We start from the raw sequence: 21,825 nt of genomic DNA on the forward strand, positions 1-21,825 counted from the left end.
CAGAGTGACATGACCCCCTATTCCAGGAGAATATGTAATGAATGCTGCAGCAGGCCAGATTAGCTAGCAGAGTGGCATGACCCCCTATTCCAGGGGAATATGTAACGAATGCTGCAGCAGGCCAGATTAGCTAGCAGAGTGACATGACCCCCTATTCCAGGGGAATATGTAACGAATGCTGCAGCAGGCCAGATTAGCTAGCAGAGTGGCATGACCCCCTATTCCAGGGGAATATGTAATGAATGCTGCAGCAGGCCAGATTAGCTAGCAGAGTGACATGACACCCTATTCCAGGGGAATATGTAACGAATGCTGCAGCAGGCCAGATTAGCTAGCAGAGTGACATGACCCCCTATTCCAGGGGAATATGTAATGAATGCTGCAGCAGGCCAGATTAGCTAGCAGAGTGACATGACACCCTATTCCAGGGGAATATGTAACGAATGCTGCAGCAGGCCAGATTAGCTAGCAGAGTGACATGACACCCTATTCCAGGGGAATATGTAATGAATGCTGCAGCAGGCCAGATTAGCTAGCAGAGTGACATGACCCCCTATTCCAGGGGAATATGTAATGAATGCTGCAGCAGGCCAGATTAGCTAGCAGAGTGACATGACCCCCTATTCCAGGGGAATATGTAACGAATGCTGCAGCAGGCCAGATTAGCTAGCAGAGTGACATGACCCCCTATTCCAGGGGTATTCAAATATGACCCTATGTGATCCGCACCGCTGCTAGCGTTTTGTTCTACCACATCATGAATTCCACTCACCTTGTGTCCCAGGTCTAAATCTCTGATTAGAAGGTGCAGATCTGATGCAGATCTGAATGCTATAGGTTTACAGGCCTACTGTATCATTCGATATGCAACAATTGCCTGCAGTGCTAGGGATAGGTGTAGGACTCACTGTCAGCGTCTGCAAGGCACAGTGTTGGGGTGTAGATGCTGCGAGGCTTCCTAGGGCCTGTGGACAGGCAGATGGCCCTGCTCCTGCGTGAGCTTGGTCGGGATTGGGGCTGGGGCAGAGGTACGTTGGGGTCTGGAGGCTGGTGGAAGATCTGGAGAGGGGAGAGAGAAAAATAGTTTTATTAACTGAGCATGACAGTGGTATATAACTAGCTAGGGTCTGGGGAGTTTCCTGCTTAGGTCACATGGTCAGACATATACCTAAATACCTAAAAACTGCTACTATAGGCCCAAGACATGACACATACCTAAATACCTAAAAAAATCCCTACTATAGGCCCAAGACATGACACATACCTAAATACCTAAAAACTCCTACTATAGGCCAGAGACATGACACATACGTATACCCAGGACCAGGAGCGCTACCAGCAAACTAAATATTTTTACAGGCTCAATATTTCAGTCTGATTTCAAATAAACCAAAAACTCTCTTGCCTTGTCAAAGTTCTCGATGAGAATCTCCACCACGATGTTCTGGAATTTAATGTTCATCATGGCGGCCACCGTCTCCTCCTGTGACCTCATCAACGTGGGCCCGAAGATCACGCCCAGGTTGGACACCGTCATCAGGTTGAACTGGCTGTGGGTGGACACTCTGTGGGGCAGGAGACAGACAGATCAGACAGGATGGTATAAGGTTTCAATATCACACTACATTATTGATGCCCCCGCGTGAACAAACATAGAACACAATGTTTTCATTTGAGTCACTTAGCAGATTCTCTTATCCAGAGAGACTTAGTTAGAGTGCATTCATCTTAAAGGTAGCAGGACCTTCAGATTGTGAGACTGATGGATGAAGTGTGACATCTTCCTACACAACAATAGATTTACGATGTGATTTTAGACTGGTCAGTTAGGAGAGACCTACGTGACGAGGTGTTTGATCAGTAGCTCCATCATCTCCTTGTTCCTTTCAGGCAGCTTGTGGACCAAGGCATGGACAGCCCTAACCCTGTAGTTCTGGTCTTCACACTCTGGGGAGGGGGGAGGGGGAGAGGGGGGAGGACGGGGGAGGAGGGGGAGAGGGTGGAGATGGGGGAGGAGGGGGGAGATTGGGGAGGAGGGGGGAGATTGGGGAGGAGGGAGGAGATGGGGGAGATGGGGGAGATTGGGGAGGAGGGGGAGATTGGGGACAGAGTCATGATAAACTCACTGACAGCTTCATGGCTGCTTGTTTTTGATTACATGCTCATGTTTTTCCATGTAACATGCAAAACAATCTATCGTCAAAATATCTTAAACTCTTAAATTCAATTGTAGACTATTTCTAAATTGATTGAAACGTTTTTTTTTGTTGTATGTTGCAATTTAGAACAAAACAAAAACACACAGAAAAATACACAAAAGCACAGCTGACAGACAAATGAAGTGAGTCGTGGGACAAGAAGAGAGCGACAGTTACACAACAGTCAGTGTTCCTAGTCAGCGTTCCTGGTCAGCGTTCCTGGTCAGCGGTCCTGGTCAGCGGTCCTGGTCAGCGGTCCTAGTCAGCGTTCCTAGATAGCGGTCCTGGTCAGCGTTCCTAGTCAGCGTTCCTGGTCAGCGTTCCTGGTCAGCGGTCCTGGTCAGCGGTCCTGGTCAGCGGTCCTAGTCAGCGTTCCTAGATAGCGGTCCTGGTCAGCCTTCCTAGTCAGCATTCCTAGATAGCGGTCCTGGTCAGCGTTCCTAGTCAGCGTTCCTGGTCAGCGATCTTGGTCAGCGGTCCTGGTCAGCGGTACTAGTCAGCGTTCCTAGATAGCGGTTCTGGTCAGCGTTCCTAGTCAGCGTTCATGGTCAGCATTCCCAGGTAGTGTTCCTAGTCAGCGTTCCTAGTTAGTGTTCCTAGTCAGCGTTCCTAGTCAGTGTTCCAAGTCAGCGTTCCTAGTCAGCGTTGCTAGTCAGCGTTCCTGGTCAACGTTCCTAGTCAGCGTTCCTAGTCAGCGTTCCCAGTCAGCGTTCATAGTCAGCTTTCCTAGTCAGTGTTCCTAGTCAGCGTTGCTAGTCAGTGTTCCTAGTTAGTGTTCCTAGTCAGCGTTCCCAGTCAGTGTTCCCAGTCAGTGTTCCCAGTCAGTGTTCCTAGTCAGTGTTCCCAGTCAGTGTTCCTAGTCAGCGTTCCCAGTCAGTGTTCCTACTCAGCGTTCCCAGTCAGTGTTCCCAGTCAGTGTTCCCAGTCAGTGTTCCTAGTCAGTGTTCCTAGTCAGTGTTCCCAGTCAGTGTTCCCAGTCAGTGTTCCCAGTCAGCGTTCCTAGTCAGCGTTCTTAGTCAGTGTTCCCAGTCAGTATTCCTAGTCAGCGTTCCTAGTTAGTGTTCCTACTCAGCGTTCCCAGTCAGCGTCCCCAGTCAGTGTTCCTAGTCAGCGTTCCCAGTCAGTGTTCCCAGTCAGTGTTCCTAGTTAGTGTTCCTAGTCAGCGTTCCCAGTCAGTGTTCCCAGTCAGTGTTCCCAGTCAGTGTTCCTAGTCAGTGTTCCCAGTCAGTGTTCCTTATCAGCGTTTCCAGTCAGTGTTCCTACTCAGCGTTCCCAGTCAGCGTTCCCAGTCAGTGTTCCTAGTCAGCGTTCCCAGTCAGTGTTCCCAGTCAGTGTTCCTAGTCAGCTTTCCTAGTCAGTGTTCCCAGTCAGTGTTCCTAGTCAGTGTTCCCAGTCAGTGTTCCCAGTCAGTGTTCCTAGTCAGTGTTCCCAGTCAGTGTTCCTACTCAGCGTTCCCAGTCAGTGTTCCCAGTCAGTGTTCCCAGTCAGTGTTCCTAGTCAGTGTTCCCAGTCAGTGTTCCTACTCAGCGTTCCTAGTCAGCGTTCCTAGTCAGCGTTCTTAGTCAGTGTTCCCAGTCAGTATTCCTAGTCAGCGTTCCTAGTTAGTGTTCCTACTCAGCGTTCCCAGTCAGCGTTCCCAGTCAGTGTTCCTAGTCAGCGTTCCCAGTCAGTGTTCCCAGTCAGTGTTCCCAGTCAGTGTTCCTAGTTAGTGTTCCTAGTCAGCGTTCCCAGTCAGTGTTCCCAGTCAGTGTTCCCAGTCAGTGTTCCTAGTCAGCGTTCCCAGTCAGTGTTCCTACTCAGCGTTCCCAGTCAGTGTTCCCAGTCAGTGTTCCCAGTCAGTGTTCCTAGTCAGTGTTCCTAGTCAGTGTTCCCAGTCAGTGTTCCCAGTCAGCGTTCCTAGTCAGTGTTCCCAGTCAGTGTTCCTAGTCAGTGTTCCCAGTCAGTGTTCCCAGTCAGTGTTCCCAGTCAGTGTTCCCAGTCAGCGTTCTTAGTCAGTGTTCCCAGTCAGTATTCCTAGTCAGCGTTCCTAGTTAGTGTTCCTACTCAGCGTTCCCAGTCAGCGTTCCCAGTCAGTGTTCCTAGTCAGCGTTCCCAGTCAGTGTTCCCAGTCAGTGTTCCCAGTCAGTGTTCCTAGTTAGTGTTCCTAGTCAGCGTTCCCAGTCAGTGTTCCCAGTCAGTGTTCCCAGTCAGTGTTCCTAGTCAGTGTTCCCAGTCAGTGTTCCTAGTCAGCGTTCCCAGTCAGTGTTCCTACTCAGCGTTCCCAGTCAGTGTTCCCAGTCAGTGTTCCCAGTCAGTGTTCCTAGTCAGTGTTCCTAGTCAGTGTTCCCAGTCAGTGTTCCCAGTCAGTGTTTCTAGTCAGTGTTCCCAGTCAGTGTTCCTAGTCAGTGTTCCCAGTCAGTGTTCCCAGTCAGTGTTCCCAGTCAGTGTTCCCAGTCAGTGTTCCTAGTTAGTGTTCCTACTCAGCGTTCCCAGTCAGCGTTCCCAGTCAGTGTTCCTAGTCAGCGTTCCCAGTCAGTGTTCCCAGTCAGTGTTCCTAGTCAGCTTTCCTAGTCAGTGTTCCCAGTCAGTGTTCCTAGTCAGTGTTCCCAGTCAGTGTTCCCAGTCAGTGTTCCCAGTCAGTGTTCCTAGTCAGTGTTCCCAGTCAGTGTTCCTACTCAGCGTTCCCAGTTAGTGTTCCTAGTCAGTGTTCCCAGTTAGTGTTCCTAGTCAGCGTTCCCAGTCAGTGTTCCTACTCAGTGTTCCCAGTCAGTGTTCCTAGTCAGCATTAATAGAGACATCTGCTGGAGGAGTTGGTCTGAAAAAACTAATATTTTCCAAGTGAATGGTGTTAATCATTTCCGTTATCCATCTACTGAAGCGAGGGGGGGTGACTCCCATTCTATGAGGATCATTTTTTTTGCAGCCACCATTCCAAACATCAGGTTAGGGGCTAAGATATGGGTTAGGGTTAGGGCTAAGGTAAGGGTTAGGGGCTAAGGTAAGGGTTAGGGCTAAGGTAAGGGTTAGGGCTAAGGTAAGGGTTAGGGCTAAGGTAAGGGTTAGGGGCTAAGGTAAGGGTTAGGGCTAAGGTAAGGGCTAAGGTAAGGGTTAGGGCTAAGGTAAGGGTTAGGGCTAAGGTAAGGGTTAGGGCTAAAGTAAGGGTTAGGGTTAGGGCTAAGGTAAGGGTTAGGGGCTAAGGTAAGGTTTAGGGCTAAGGTAAGGGCTAAGGTAAGAGTTAGGGCTAAGGTAAGGGTTAGGGCTAAGGTAAGGGTTAGGGGCTAAGGTAAGGGTTAGGGGCTAAGGTCAGGGTTAGGGCTAAGGTAAGGTAAAGGTTAGGGCTAAGGTAAGGGTTAGGGCTAAGGTAAGGGTTAGGGCTAAGGTAAGTGTTAGGGCTAAGGTAAGGGCTAGGGAAGGGTTAGGGCTAAGGTAAGGGTTAGGGCTAAGGAAAGGGTTAGGGCTAAGGAAAGGGTTAGGGCTAAGGTAAGGGTTAGGGCTAAGGTAAGGGATAGGGCTAAGGTAAGGGTTAGGGCTAAGGTAAGTGTTAGGGCTAAGGTAAGGGCTAGGGAAGGGTTTTGGCTAAGGTAAGGGTTAGGGCTAAGGAAAGGGTTAGGGCTAAGGAAAGGGTTAGGGCTAAGGTAAGGGTTAGGGCTAAGGTAAGGGTTAGGGCTAAGGTAAGGGTTAGGGCTAAGGTAAGGGTTATGGCTAAGGAAAGGGCTAGGGCTAAGGTAAGAGTTAGGGCTAAGGTAAGGGTTAGGGCTAAGGAAAGGGTTAGGACTAAGGAAAGGGTTAGGGTTATGGCTAAGGTAAGGGTTAGGGCTAAGGTAAGGGTTAGGGCTAAGGAAAGGGTTAGGGCTAAGGAAAGGGTTAGGGCTAAGGTAAGGGTTAGGGCTAAGGTAAGGGTTAGGGCTAAGGTAAGGGTTATGGCTAAGGAAAGGGTTAGGGCTAAGGTAAGAGTTAGGGCTAAGGTAAGGGTTAGGGCTAAGGTAAGGGTTAGGGCTAAGGTAAGGGTTAGGGCTAAGGAAAGGGTTAGGACTAAGGTAAGGGTTAGGGCTAAGGAAAGGGTTAGGGTTATGGCTAAGGTAAGGGTTAGGGCTAAGGTCAGGGTTAGGGTTAGGGCTAAGGTAAGGGTTAGGGCTAAGGTAAGGGTTAGGGCTAAGGAAAGGGTTAGGGTTATGGCTAAGGTAAGGGTTAGGGTTAGGGTCAAGGTTTAGGTAAGGGTTAGGGACAGGGTTAAGGTTAAGGTAAGGGTTAGGGTCAGGGTTAAGGAAGGGTTAGGGTCAGGGTTAAGGTAAGGGTCAGGGTCAGGGTTAAGGCAAGGGTTAGGGTCAGGGTTTAGGTAAGAGTTAGGGACAGGGTTAAGGTAAGGGTTAGGGTCAGGGTTAAGGTAAGAGTTAGGGTCAGGGTTAAGGTAAGGGTTAGGGTCAGGGTTTAGGTAAGGGTTAGGGTCAGAGTTTAGGTAGGGGTTAGGGTCAGGGTTAAGGTAAGGGTTAGGGTCAGGGTTAAGGTAAGAGTTACGGTCTGGGTTAAGGTTAGGGTTAGGGTTAAGGTAAGGGTTAGGGTCAGGGTTAAGGTAAGGGTTAGGGTCAGGGTTAAGGTAAGGGGCAGGGTTAAGGTAAGGGTTAGGGTCAGGGTTAAGGTAAGGGTTAGGGTCAGGGTTAAGGTAAGGGTTAGCATCAGGGTTAAGGTAAGGGTTAGGGTCAGGGTTAAGGTAAGGGTTAAGGTAAGGGTCAGGGTTAAGGTAAGGGTTAAGGTAAGGGTTAGGGTCAGGGTTAAGGTAAGGGTTAAGGTAAGGGTCAGGGTTAAGGTAAGGGTTAAGGTAAGGGTCAGGGTTACGGTAAGGGTCAGGGTTATGGTTAGGGTTAGGGTCAGGGTTAAGGTAAGGGTTAGGGTCAGGGTTTAGGTAAGGGTTAGGGTCAGGGTTTAGGTAAGGGTTAGGGTCAGGGTTTAGGTAAGGGTTAGGGTCTGGGTTAAGGTAAGGGTTAGGGTCAGGGTTAGGGTCAGGGTCAAGGTAAGGGTTAGGGTCATGGTTTAGGTAAGGGTTAGGGTCAGGGTTAGGGTCAGGGTCACGGTAAGGGTTAGGGTCTGGGTTAAGGTAAGGGTTAGGGTCAGGGTCACGGTAAGGGTTAGGGTCAGGGTTAAGGTAAGGGTTAGGGTTTAGGTAAGGGTTAGGGTTAGGGTCAGGGTCACGGTAAGGGTTAGGGTTAGGGTCAGGGTTTGGTTAGTGGTTTTGCAGGTCAGCTGTGTGCTGATAATCTCTCCCCATTGTATTACTTACTGACGGCCATGATGAAGTCTTTGTGGAGCTTAAAGGTCAGCAGAGGCTCAGAGAGACACCTGGTGGATGAAAAGGGAACATGAAGAGAAGGAGGGAGACAGCGTATGTCTCAACTATTCACTCTTTTCCCAGCGTTAACAATGGTGAAAACTCCCTCCAGATAACGCTTACACCAAAAACATGCTTTTACAATCTTTGATAGGGAGTATGCAAGTGCGTGCACACACACACACACGTACGCACCACGCACGCACACACACACACACACTGGTTGACCAAGGATGGGAGGGTTTCAGGAAGGCATTAAGCAATGTCATGATGATTCCTAGCCAGGGAGGAGCAGGGAGCAACTGGTAGGGCAACATGACCTCAGCTAATTCACTAGGTCCATGCATATCTCTGTGTGTGTGTGTGTGCGTGTATGTGTGTGTGTACCTGAGGTAATTCTTCAGGCCGCTGGTGATGGTCTTGTTGTCCCAGGTGTCTGGGTCCAGGTTCATATCAACTGGAGCCTTGGTTGCTACGGGATACGAAACAACAACACAACCATTTACACAATTACACTGTACCTGACTGACCTGTTCCAGAACACAGCTCAGTAGTGGACTTAAAATATACAGTGTGACTTTACTGATGAAGCCTTTGTAAGGCATCTACGTAGGTCTATGGGTTATGAGGGGTTTGTAAAGCATCTACGTAGGTCTATGGGTCTACGTAGGTCTATGGGTTATGAAGGGTTTGTAAAGCATCTACGTAGGTCTATGGGTTATGAAGGGTTTGTAAAGCATCTACGTAGGTCTATGGGTTATGAAGGGTTTGTAAAGCATCTACGTAGGTCTATGGGTTATGAAGGCTTTGTAAAGCATCTACGTAGGTCTATGGGATATGAAGGCTTTGTAAAGCATCTATGTAGGTCTATGGGATATGAAGGCTTTGTAAGGCATCTACGTAGGTCTATGGGTTATGAATGTTTAATACTGCATCTATGTAGGTCTATGGGTTATGAATGGTTTGTAAAGCATCTACGTAGGTCTATGGGTCTACGTAGGTCTATGGGTTATGAAGGGTTTGTAAAGCATCTACGTAGGTCTATGGGTTATGAATCTTTAATACTGCATCTATGTAGGTCTATGGGATATGAAGGCTTTGTAAAGCATCTACGTAGGTCTATGGGTTATGAATGGTTTGTAAAGCATCTATGTAGGTCTATGGGTTATGAGGGGTTTGTGAAGCATCTACGTGGGTATATGGGTTATGAATGTTTAATACTGCATCTATGTAGGTCTATGGGCTATGAATGGTTTGTAAAGCATCTACGTAGGTCTATGGGTCTACGTAGGTCTATGGGTTATGAAGGGTTTGTAAGGCATCTACGTAGGTCTATGGGTCTACGTAGGTCTATGGGTTATGAATGGTTTGTAAGGCATCTACGTAGGTCTATGGGTCTACGTAGGTCTATGGGTCTACGTAGGTCTATGGGTTATGAATGGTTTGTAAAGCATCTACGTAGGTCTATGGGTCTACGTAGGTCTATGGGTTATGAAGGGTTTGTAAAGCATCTATGTAGGTCTATGGGATATGAAGGGTTTGTAAAGCATCTACGTAGGTCTATGGGTTATGAAGGCTTTGTAAAGCATCTATGTAGGTCTATGGGTTATGAAGGGTTTGTAAAGCATCTACGTAGGTCTATGGGATATGAAGGGTTTGTAAAGCATCTATGTAGGTCTATGGGTTATGAATGTTTAATACTGCATCTATGTAGGTCTATGGGATATGAAGGCTTTGTAAAGTATCTACGTAGGTCTATGGGTTATGAAGGCTTTGTAAGGCATCTACGTAGGTCTATGGGTTATGAGGGGTTTGTAAAGCATCTACGTGGGTATATGGGTTATGAATGTTTAATACTGCATCTATGTAGGTCTATGGGTTATGAATGGTTTGTAAAGCATCTACGTAGGTCTATGGGTCTACGTAGGTCTATGGGTTATGAAGGGTTTGTAAGGCATCTACGTAGGTCTATGGGTTATGAAGGGTTTGTAAGGCATCTACGTAGGTCTATGGGTCTACGTAGGTCTATGGGTTATGAATGGTTTGTAAGGCATCTACGTAGGTCTATGGGTCTACGTAGGTCTATGGGTCTACGTAGGTCTATGGGTTATGAATGGTTTGTAAAGCATCTACGTAGGTCTATGGGTCTACGTAGGTCTATGGGTTATGAAGGGTTTGTAAGGCATCTACGTAGGTCTATGGGTCTACGTAGGTCTATGGGTTATGAATGGTTTGTTTGGCCTTACAAGTTATCCTTTTTCAGTTTTATATATATATATATTAACTACACAACAATACATTGTTTGACACAGCTGACTCTCTCACTTTGACTTCAGTGAAAACCAGAGGTCCATCTGAGGTGGATGATAGACAGCAGAGCATAATCTAAACGGAGCCATACAGACCAACCGATGCCCCTAAGGTTACAGAAGGAACAAATATGGAGAGAGAAAGAAGGAGAGAGAGAGAGAGAGACACCGCTACGACCTCTGCTGACACATCAAACACGCAAAAGGACAAAATAGGAGGAAGGTGGAATCCTATTACTAGCGTCTCAGCCACATGTCGTATGTGGCGGGGCCAACACTGGTTGTAAGTGGCGGGGCCAACACTGGTTGTATGTAGCGGGGCCAACACTGGTTGTATGTAGCGGGGCTAACACTGGTTGTATGTGGCGGGGCCAACACTGGTTGTATGTGACGGGGCCAACACTGGTTGTATGTAGCGGGGCTAACACTGGTTGTATGTGGCGGGGCCAACACTGGTTGTATGTAGCGGGGCCAACACTGGTTGTATGTAGAGGGGCCAACACTGGTTGTATGTAGCGGGGCTAAGACTGGTTGTATGTGGCGGGGCTAACACTGGTTGTATGTGGCGGGGCCAACACTGGTTGTATGTGGCGGGGCCAACACTGGTTGTATGTGGCGGGGCCAACACTGGTTGTATGTAGCGGGGCTAACACTGGTTGTATGTAGCGGGGCCAACACTGGTTGTATGTAGCGGGGCCAACACTGGTTGTATGTAGCGGGGCTAACACTGGTTGTATGTGACGGGGCCAACACTGGTTGTATGTAGCGGGGCCAACACTGGTTGTATGTAGCGGGCCAACACTGGTTGTATGTAGCGGGGCTAACACTGGTTGTATGTAGCAGGGCCAACACTGGTTGTATGTGGCGGGGCTAACACTGGTTGTATGTGGCGGGGCCAACACTGGTTGTATGTAGCGGGGCCAACACTGGTTGTATGTAGCGGGGCCAACACTGGTTGTATGTAGTGGGGCTAACACTGGTTGTATGTGACGGGGCCAACACTGGTTGTATGTAGCGGGGCCAACACTGGTTGTATGTAGCGGGGCCAACACTGGTTGTATGTAGCGGGGCCAACACTGGTTGTATGTAGCGGGGACAACACTGGTTGTATGTAGCGGGGTCAACACTGGTTGTATGTAGCGGGGCCAACACTGGTTGTATGTAGCGGGGCCAACACTGGTTGTATGTGGCGGGGCCAACACTGGTTGTATGTAGCGGGGCCAACACTGGTTGTATGTAGCGGGGCTAACACTGGTTGTATGTGACGGGGCCAACACTGGTTGTATGTAGCGGGGCTAACACTGGTTGTATGTAGCGGGGCCAACACTGGTTGTATGTGGCGGGGCCAACACTGGTTGTATGTAGCGGGGCCAACACTGGTTGTATGTAGCGGGGCCAACACTGGTTGTATGTGGCGGGCTAACACTGGTTGTATGTAGCGGGGCTAACACTGGTTGTATGTGGCGGGGCCAACACTGGTTGTATGTAGCGGGGCCAACACTGGTAGTATGTAGTGGGGCCAACACTGGTTGTATGTAGCGGGGCCAACACTGGTTGTATGTGGCGGGGCTAACACTGGTTGTATGTAGCGGGGCTAACACTGGTTGTATGTAGCGGGGCCAACACTGGTTGTATGTAGCGGGGTCAACACTGGTTGTATGTAGCGGGGCCAACACTGGTTGTATGTAGCGGGGCCAACACTGGTTGTATGTAGCGGGGTCAACACTGGTTGTATGTAGCGGGGCCAACACTGGTTGTATGTAGCGGGGCCAACACTGGTTGTATGTGGCGGGGCCAACACTGGTTGTATGTAGCGGGGCCAACACTGGTTGTATGTAGCGGGGCTAACACTGGTTGTATGTGACGGGGCCAACACTGGTTGTATGTAGCGGGGCCAACACTCGTTGTATGTAGCAGGGCCAACACTGGTTGTATGTAGCGGGGCTAACACTGGTTGTATGTAGCGGGGCTAACACTGGTTGTATGTAGCGGGGCTAACACTGGTTGTATGTGGCGGGGCCAACACTGGTTGTATGTAGCGGGGCCAACACTGGTTGTATGTAGCGGGGCCAACACTGGTTGTATGTAGCGGGGCTAACACTGGTTGTATGTGACGGGGCCAACACTGGTTGTATGTAGCGGGGCCAACACTGGTTGTATGTAGCGGGGCCAACACTGGTTGTATGTAGCGGGGCTAACACTGGTTGTATGTAGCAGGGCCAACACTGGTTGTATGTGGCGGGGCTAACACTGGTTGTATGTGGCGGGGCCAACACTGGTTGTATGTAGCGGGGCCAACACTGGTTGTATGTAGTGGGGCTAACACTGGTTGTATGTGACGGGGCCAACACTGGTTGTATGTAGCGGGGCCAACACTGGTTGTATGTAGCGGGGCCAACACTGGTTGTATGTAGCGGGGCCAACACTGGTTGTATGTAGCGGGGCCAACACTGGTTGTATGTAGCGGGGTCAACACTGGTTGTATGTAGCGGGGCCAACACTGGTTGTATGTAGCGGGGCCCGTCTATGGGTTATGAATGGTTTGTTTGGCCTTACAAGTTATCCTTTTTCAGTTTTATATATATATATTAACTACACAACAATACATTGTTTGACACAGCTGACTCTCTCACTTTGACTTCAGTGAAAACTAGAGGTCCATCTGAGGTGGATGATAGACAGCAGAGCATAATCTAAACGGAGCCATACAGACCAACCGATGCCCCTAAGGTTACAGAAGGAACAAATATGGAGAGAGAAAGAAGGAGAGAGAGAGAGAGAGACACCGCTACGACCTCTGCTGACACATCAAACACGCAAAAGGACAAAATAGGAGGAAGGTGGAATCCTATTACTAGCGTCTCAGCCACATGTCGTATGTGGCGGGGCCAACACTGGTTGTATGTGGCGGGGCCAACACTGGTTGTATGTAGCGGGGCCAACACTGGTTGTATGTAGCGGGGCTAACACTGGTTGTATGTGGCGGGGCCAACACTGGTTGTATGTGACGGGGCCAACACTGGTTGTATGTAGCGGGGCTAACACTGGTTGTATGTGGCGGGGCCAACACTGGTTGTATGTAGCGGGGCCAACACTGGTTGTATGTAGTGGGGCTAACACTGGTTGTATGTGACGGGGCCAACACTGGTTGTATGTAGCGGGGCCAACACTGGTTGTATGTAGCAGGGCCAACACTGGTTGTATGTAGCGGGGCTAACACTGGTTGTATGTAGCGGGGCTAACACTGGTTGTATGTAGCGGGGCTAACACTGGTTGTATGTAGCGGGGCCAACACTGGTTGTATGTAGCGGGGCCAACACTGGTTGTATGTGGCGGGGCCAACACTGGTTGTATGTAGCGGGGCCAACACTGGTTGTATGTAGCGGGGCTAACACTGGTTGTATGTGGCGGGGCCAACACTGGTTGTATGTAGCGGGGCCAACACTGGTTGTATGTAGTGGGGCCAACACTGGTTGTATGTAGCGGGGCCAACACTGGTTGTATGTGGCGGGGCTAACACTGGTTGTATGTAGCGGGGCTAACACTGGTTGTATGTAGCGGGGCCAACACTGGTTGTATGTAGCGGGGCCAACACTGGTTGTATGTGACGGGGCCAACACTGGTTGTATGTAGCGGGGCTAACACTGGTTGTATGTGACGGGGCCAACACTGGTTGTATGTAGCGGGGCCAACACTGGTAGTATGTGGTGGGGCCAACACTGGTTGTATGTAGCGGGGCTAACACTGGTTGTATGTGACGGGGACAACACTGGTTGTATGTAGCGGGGCTAACACTGGTTGTATGTAGCGGGGCTAACACTGGTTGTATGTAGCGGGGCTAACACTGGTTGTATGTAGCGGGGCCAACACTGGTTGTATGTGGTGGGGCTAACACTGGTTGTATGTGGTGGGGACAACACTGGTTGTATGTAGTGGGGCCGACACTGGTTGTATGTGGTGGGGACAACACTGGTTGTATGTGGTGGGGCTTGCATCCGATAACGTATCACCAATGGAAACCAAGCCGTTGGACGTCCAGTGAACCAGAACTACCAAATGACCAAAACGGCTTCTATTTTCACTTCGATGAAAAGCCCTTATTGTTCCCGGGTGACAGTGTCGTCTCGCTCTTCGTGGAGTAAAATCAAATTAACCAGTCAACATTAGACTATATATAGACTATATATACCCACTACATACACACTGACTAGACTATATATACACACTATATGCACACCCACTAGACTATATATACACACTATATACACACTCACTAGACTATATATACACACTATATACACACTCACTAGACTATATATATACACTATATACACACTGACTAGACTATATATACACACTATATGCACACTCACTAGACTATATATACACACTATATACACACTCACTAGACTATATATACACACTATATACACACTCACTAGACTATATATACATACTATATACACACTCACTAGACTATATATACATACTATATACACACTCACTAGACTATATATACACACTATATACACACTCACTAGACTATATATACCCACTATATACACACTCACTAGACTATATATACACACTATATACACACTGACTAGACTATATATACACACTCACTAGACTATATATACACACTATATACACACTCACTAGACTATATATACACACTATATACACACGATATACACACTCACTAGACTATATATACACACTATATACACACTCACGAGACTATATATACACACCCACTAGACTATATATACACACTATATACACTTTCACTAGACTATATATACACACTATATACACACTCCCTAGACTATATATACACACTATATACACACTCACTAGACTATATATACACACTCACTAGACTATATATGCACACTATATACACACTGACTAGACTATATATACACACTATATACACACTGACTAGACTATATATACACACTATATACACACTGACTAGACTATATATACACACTCACTAGACTATATATACACACGATATACCCACTCACTAGACTATATATACACACTATATACACACTCACTAGACTATATATACACACTCACTAGACTATATATACACACTATATACACACTCACTAGACTATATATACACACTATATCAACACTCACTAGACTATATATACACACTATATACACACTCACTAGACTATATATACACACTATATACACACTCACTAGACTATATATACACACTATATACACACTGACTAGACTATATATACACACTATATACACACTCACTAGACTATATATACACACTATATACACACTGACTAGACTATATATACACACTATATACACACTCACTAGACTATATATACACACTATATACACACTCACTAGACTATATATACACACTATATACACACTCACTAGACTATATATACACACTATATACACACTCACTAGACTATATATACACACTATATATATTTTTTTTTATTTTTTTATTTCACCTTTATTTAACCAGGTAGGCTAGTTGAGAACACCTTTATTTAACCAGGTAGGCTAGTTGAGAACAAGTTCTCATTTGCAACTGCGACCTGGCCAAGATAAGGCATAGCAGTGTGAACAGACAACACAGTTACACATGGAGTAAACAATTAACAAGTCAATAACACAGTAGAAAAAAGGGGAGTCTATATATACATTGTGTGCAAAAGGCATGAGAAGGTAGGCAAATAATTACAATTATGCAGATTAACACTGGAGTGATAAATGATCAGATGGTTATGTACAGGTAGAGATATTGGTGTGCAAAAGAGCAGAAAAATAAATAAATAAAAACAGTATGGGGATGAGGTAGGTGAAAATGGGTGGGCTATTTACCAATAGACTATGTACAGCTGCAGCGATCGGTTAGCTGCTCAGATAGCAGATGTTTGAAGTTGGTGAGGGAGATAAAAGTCTCCAACTTCAGCGATTTTTGCAATTCGTTCCAGTCACAGGCAGCAGAGAACTGGAACGAAAGGCGGCCAAATGAGGTGTTGGTTTTAGGGATGATCAGTGAGATACACCTGCTGGAGCGCGTGCTACGGATGGGTGTTGCCATCGTAACCAGTGAACTGAGATAAGGCGGAGCTTTACCTAGCATGGACTTGTAGATGACCTGGAGCCAGTGGGTCTGGCGACGAATATGTAGCGAGGGCCAGCCGACTAGAGCATACAAGTCGCAGTGGTGGGTGGTATAAGGTGCTTTAGTGACAAAACGGATGGCACTGTGATAAACTGCATCCAGTTTGCTGAGTAGAGTGTTGGAAGCAATTTTGTAGATGACATCGCCGAAGTCGAGGATCGGTAGGATAGTCAGTTTTACTAGGGTAAGTTTGGCGGCGTGAGTGAAGGAGGCTTTGTTGCGGAATAGAAAGCCGACTCTTGATTTGATTTTCGATTGGAGATGTTTGATATGGGTCTGGAAGGAGAGTTTAGAGTCTAGCCAGACACCTAGGTACTTATAGATGTCCACATATTCAAGGTCGGAACCATCCAGGGTGGTGATGCTGGTCAGGCGTGCGGGTGCAGGCAGCGAACGGTTGAAAAGCATGCATTTGGTTTTACTAGCGTTTAAGAGCAGTTGGAGGCCACGGAAGGAGTGCTGTATGGAATTGAAGCTTGTTTGGAGGTTAGATAGCACAGTGTCCAAGGACGGGCCGGAAGTATATAGAATGGTGTCGTCTGCGTAGAGGTGGATCAGGGAATCGCCCGCAGCATGAGAAACATCATTGATATTTACAGAGAAAAGAGTCGGCCCGAGAATTGAACCCTGTGGCACCTCCATAGAGACTGCCAGAGGACCGGACAGCATGCCCTCCGATTTGACACACTGAACTCTGTCTGCAAAGTAATTGGTGAACCAGGCAAGGCAGTCATCCGAAAAACCGAGGCTACTGAGTCTGCCGATAAGAATACGGTGATTGACAGAGTCGAAAGCCTTGGCAAGGTCTATGAAGACGGCTGCACAGTACTGTCTTTTATCGATGGCGGTTATGATATCATTTAGTACCTTGAGCGTGGCTGAGGTACACCCGTGACCGGCTCGGAAACCAGATTGCACAGCGGAGAAGGTACGGTGGGATTCGAGATGGTCAGTGACCTGTTTGTTGACTTGGCTTTCGAAGACCTTAGATAGGCAGGATGGATATAGGTCTGTAACAGTTTGGGTCCAGGGTGTCGCCCCCTTTGAAGAGGGGGATGACTGCGGCAGCTTTCCAATCCTTGGGGATCTCAGACGATATGAAAGAGAGGTTGAACAGGCTGGTAATAGGGGTTGCGACAATGGCGGCGGATAGTTTCAGGAATAGAGGGTCCAGATTGTCAAGCCCAGCTGATTTGTACGGGTCCAGGTTTTGCAGCTCTTTCAGAACATCTGCTATCTGGATTTGGGTAAAGGAGAACCTGGAGAGGCTTGGGCGAGTAGCTGCGGGGGGGGGGAGCTGTTGGCCGAGGTTGGAGTAGCCAGGCGGAAGGCATGGCCAGCCGTTGAGAAATGCTTGTTGAAGTTTTCGATAATCATGGATTTATCGGTGGTGACCGTGTTACCTAGCCTCAGTGCAGTGGGCAGCTGGGAGGAGGTGCTCTTGTTCTCCATGGACTTCACAGTGTCCCAGAACTTTTTGGAGTTGGAGCTACAGGATGCAAACTTCTGCCTGAAGAAGTTGGCTTTAGCTTTCCTGACTGACTGTGTGTATTGGTTCCTGACTTCCCTGAACAGTTGCATATCGCGGGGACTATTCGATGTTAGTGCAGTCCGCCACAGGATGTTTTTGTGCTGGTCGAGGGCAGTCAGGTCTGGAGTGAACCAGGGGCTATATCTGTTCTTAGTTCTGCATTTTTTGAACGGAGCATGCTTATCTAAAATGGTGAGGAAGTTACTTTTAAAGAAAGACCAGGCATCCTCAACTGACGGGATGAGGTCAATGTCCTTCCAGGATACCCGGGCCAGGTCGATTAGAAAGGCCTGCTCACAGAAGTGTTTTAGGGAGCGTTTGACAGTGATGAGGGGTGGTCGTTTGACTGCGGCTCCGTAGCGGATACAGGCAATGAGGCAGTGATCGCTGAGATCCTGGTTGAAGACAGCGGAGGTGTATTTGGAGGGCCAGTTGGTCAGGATGACGTCTATGAGGGTGCCCTTGTTTACAGAGTTAGGGTTGTACCTGGTGGGTTCCTTGATGATTTGAGTGAGATTGAGGGCATCTAGCTTAGATTGTAGGACTGCCGGGGTGTTAAGCATATCCCAGTTTAGGTCACCTAACAGAACAAACTCTGAAGCTAGATGGGGGGCGATCAATTCACAAATGGTGTCCAGGGCACAGCTGGGAGCTGAGGGGGGTCGGTAGCAGGCGGCAACAGTGAGAGACTTATTTCTGGAGAGAGTAATTTTCAAAATTAGTAGTTCGAACTGTTTGGGTATGGACCTGGAAAGTATGACATTACTTTGCAGGCTATCTCTGCAGTAGACTGCAACTCCTCCCCCTTTGGCAGTTCTATCTTGACGGAAGATGTTATAGTTGGGTATGGAAATCTCAGAATTTTTGGTGGCCTTCCTGAGCCAGGATTCAGACACGGCAAGGACATCAGGGTTAGCAGAGTGTGCTAGAGCAGTGAGTAAGACAAACTTAGGGAGAAGGCTTCTGATGTTGACATGCATGAAACCAAGGCTTTTTCGATCACAGAAGTCAACAAATGAGGGTGCCTGGGGACATGCAGGGCCTGGGTTTACCTCCACATCACCCGCGGAACAGAGAAGGAGTAGTATGAGGATGCGGCTGAAGGCTATCAAAACTGGTTGCCTAGGGCGTTGGGGACAGAGAATAAGAGGAGCAGGTTTCTGGGCATGGTAGAATATATTCAGGGCATAATGCGCAAACAGGGGTATGGTGGGGTGCGGGTACAGCGGAGGTAAGCCCAGGCACTGGGTGATGATGAGAGAGGTTGTATCTCTGGACATGCTGGTTGTAATGGGTGAGGTCACCGCATGTGTGGGGGGTGGGACAAAGGAGGTATCAGGGGTATAAAGAGTGGAACTAGGGGCTCCATTGTAAACTAAAACAATGATAACTAACCTGCACAACAGTATACAAGGCATATTGACATTTGAGAGAGACATACAGCGAGGCAGCTACACACAGAGCCTAAGTGCGGCTGGGGCCGACAGATAAAACATAAACAAGCAGAATGGATTACCGTGATTAATGGACAGTCCAGCATGCATCAGCTATGTAGCCAAGTGATCAGTGTCCAGGGGGCAGCGGTGGATGGGGCAGGGAAGCTGGACTGGCGAGTGTTATCCAGGTTAGAAAACTAACAACGACTAAATAGCTTGTAGCCAGTTAGCTGGTTAGCTTCTGGAGGTTATTGAGTGTGTTCTAAAAATGTAAAGATAATAGCGGTTCCGTATCACATTGGGTGAGGCAGGTTACCGGAAGGTATAAACAAATTAAAAATCGAAAAGGGATAGAAAGTAAATATGGGTTCAGTGAGTGTTTGGGACGCGGCGATTCAGACGGTTAGCAGGCCTGTGCTAGCAAGCTAACAGTTAGTAGACGGTGCTAAACACGGTAGCAGTTAGCGGACCGGGCTAAACAAGCTAGCAGTTAGCAGGCCGAATTTGCAAGCAAGGAGATAGCAAGGGCTAGAGAGTTAGCCTTTGGGCTTAGCCTAGACTCCCCCCCGTCGCGATGGGGGGAGTCTGTTTATTCCTCTTCATGCGGTGACATCGATGGACCGGTCGTGGGTCCGGATATTGTAGCCCAGGAGCTCAAAATGTTCCGTTTGCGATGGGAATCCGGGGATGAGAAATAAAAATAAAAAAATAAATAAGTCCGTTATGCTCTGGTTAGAGTCGCGTTGTTCGAACTGGCGAGAGCTTTCCGAGCTAAAGGTTAGCTGATGACCGGTTAGCTGAAGACCGCTAGCAATGTTTTGCTGAAGCTGGTAGTTAGTTGGCTAGCTTCAGTTGAGGGGTTCCAGGTCCGAAGTAAATATAAATACTTTAGGAAAAATAGCTACGTTGGGTGAGGCGGGTTGCAGGAGAGTATTTAGAAGAAGTTGAGGTTCAGCAAAATGTTTTAAAGATACGCGAAGAAAAAAAACGAAAACAAACGATATATACAAGGGACACGACACGACAACACGTCCTACTGCTACGCCATCTTGGATACACACTCACTAGACTATATATACACACGATATACACACTCACTAGACTATATATACACACTCACTAGACTATATATACACACTATATACACACTCACTAGACTATAAATACACACTCACTAGACTATATATACACACTATATACACACTCACTAGACTATATATACACACTATATACACACTCACTAGACTATATATACACACTATATACACACTCACTAGACTATATATACACACTATATACACACTCACTAGACTATATATACACACTATATACACACTCACTAGACTATATATACACACTATATACACACTGACTAGACTATATATACACACGATATACACACTGACTAGACTATATATACACACTATATACACACTCACTAGACTATATATACACACTATATACACACTGACTAGACTATATATACACACTCACTAGACTATATATACACACTATATACACACCCACTAGACTATATATACACACTATATACACACTCACTAGACTATATATACACACTCACTAGACTATATATACACACTATATACACACTCACTAGACTAAATATACACACTATATACACACTATATACACACTCACTAGACTATATATACACACTATACACACTCACTAGACTATATATACACACTATACACACACTCACTAGACTATATATACACACTATACACACTCACTAGACTATATACACACACTCATTAGACTATATACACACCCACTAGACTATATATACACACTATATACACACCCACTAGACTATATATACACACTATATACACACTGACTAGACTATATATACACACTATATATACACTCACTAGACTATATACACACTCACTAGACTATATACACACCCACTAGACTATATATATACACTATATACACACCCACTAGACTATATATACACACTATATACACACTGACTAGACTATATATACACACTATATACACACTCACTAGACTATATATACACACTATATACACACTATATTCACACTGACTAGACTATATATACACACTATATACACACTCACTAGACTATATGTACACACTCACTAGACTATATATACACACTATATACACACTCACTAGACTATATATGCACACTATATATACACACTATATACACACTGACTAGACTATATATACACACTATATACACACTGACTAGACTATATATACACACTCACTAGACTATATATACACACTATATACACACTCACTAGACTATATATACACACTATATACACACTCACTAGACTATATATACACACTATATACACACTCACTAGACTATATATACACACTATATACACACTGACTAGACCATATATACACACTATATACACACTCACTAGACTATATACACACTCACTAGACTATATATACACACTCACTAGACTATATATACACACTATATACACACTCACTAGACTATATATACACTATATATACACTGACTAGACTATATATACACACTATATACACACTCACTAGACTATATACACACTCACTAGACTATATATACACACTCACTAGACTATATATACACACTATATACACACTGACTAGACTATATATACACACTATATACACACTCACTAGACTATATATACATACTCACTAGACTATATATACACACTATATACACACTGACTAGACTATATATACACACTATATACACACTCACTAGACTATATACACACTCACTAGACTATATATACACACTATATACACACTCACTAGACTATATATACACATAGTATATACACACTCAATAGACTATATATA

The 21,825-nt window shown here is 46.5% G+C and overlaps 1 protein-coding gene across 2 annotated transcripts in view; it reads right to left on the reverse strand.

Annotated features, from left to right (window-relative positions):
- LOC139385663 (rho GTPase-activating protein 42) overlaps positions 1–21,825 on the reverse strand; it is a 225,947-nt gene that overhangs the window by 40,590 nt on the left and 163,532 nt on the right. For both annotated transcript variants that reach the window (XM_071130909.1, XM_071130910.1), the window contains 5 exons: positions 7,888–7,972; positions 7,453–7,511; positions 1,842–1,947; positions 1,406–1,565; positions 909–1,059 (listed from right to left, as the gene is read on the reverse strand). In XM_071130909.1, coding sequence (XP_070987010.1) covers positions 909–1,059; positions 1,406–1,565; positions 1,842–1,947; positions 7,453–7,511; positions 7,888–7,972 — 561 coding nt within the window. The remainder of the gene's footprint in view (positions 1–908; positions 1,060–1,405; positions 1,566–1,841; positions 1,948–7,452; positions 7,512–7,887; positions 7,973–21,825) is intronic.

The sequence above is a fragment of the Oncorhynchus clarkii genome, chromosome 27, assembly GCF_045791955.1.
Source record: "Oncorhynchus clarkii lewisi isolate Uvic-CL-2024 chromosome 27, UVic_Ocla_1.0, whole genome shotgun sequence".
In the NCBI taxonomy this organism is placed as follows: Eukaryota; Metazoa; Chordata; class Actinopteri; order Salmoniformes; family Salmonidae; genus Oncorhynchus; species Oncorhynchus clarkii.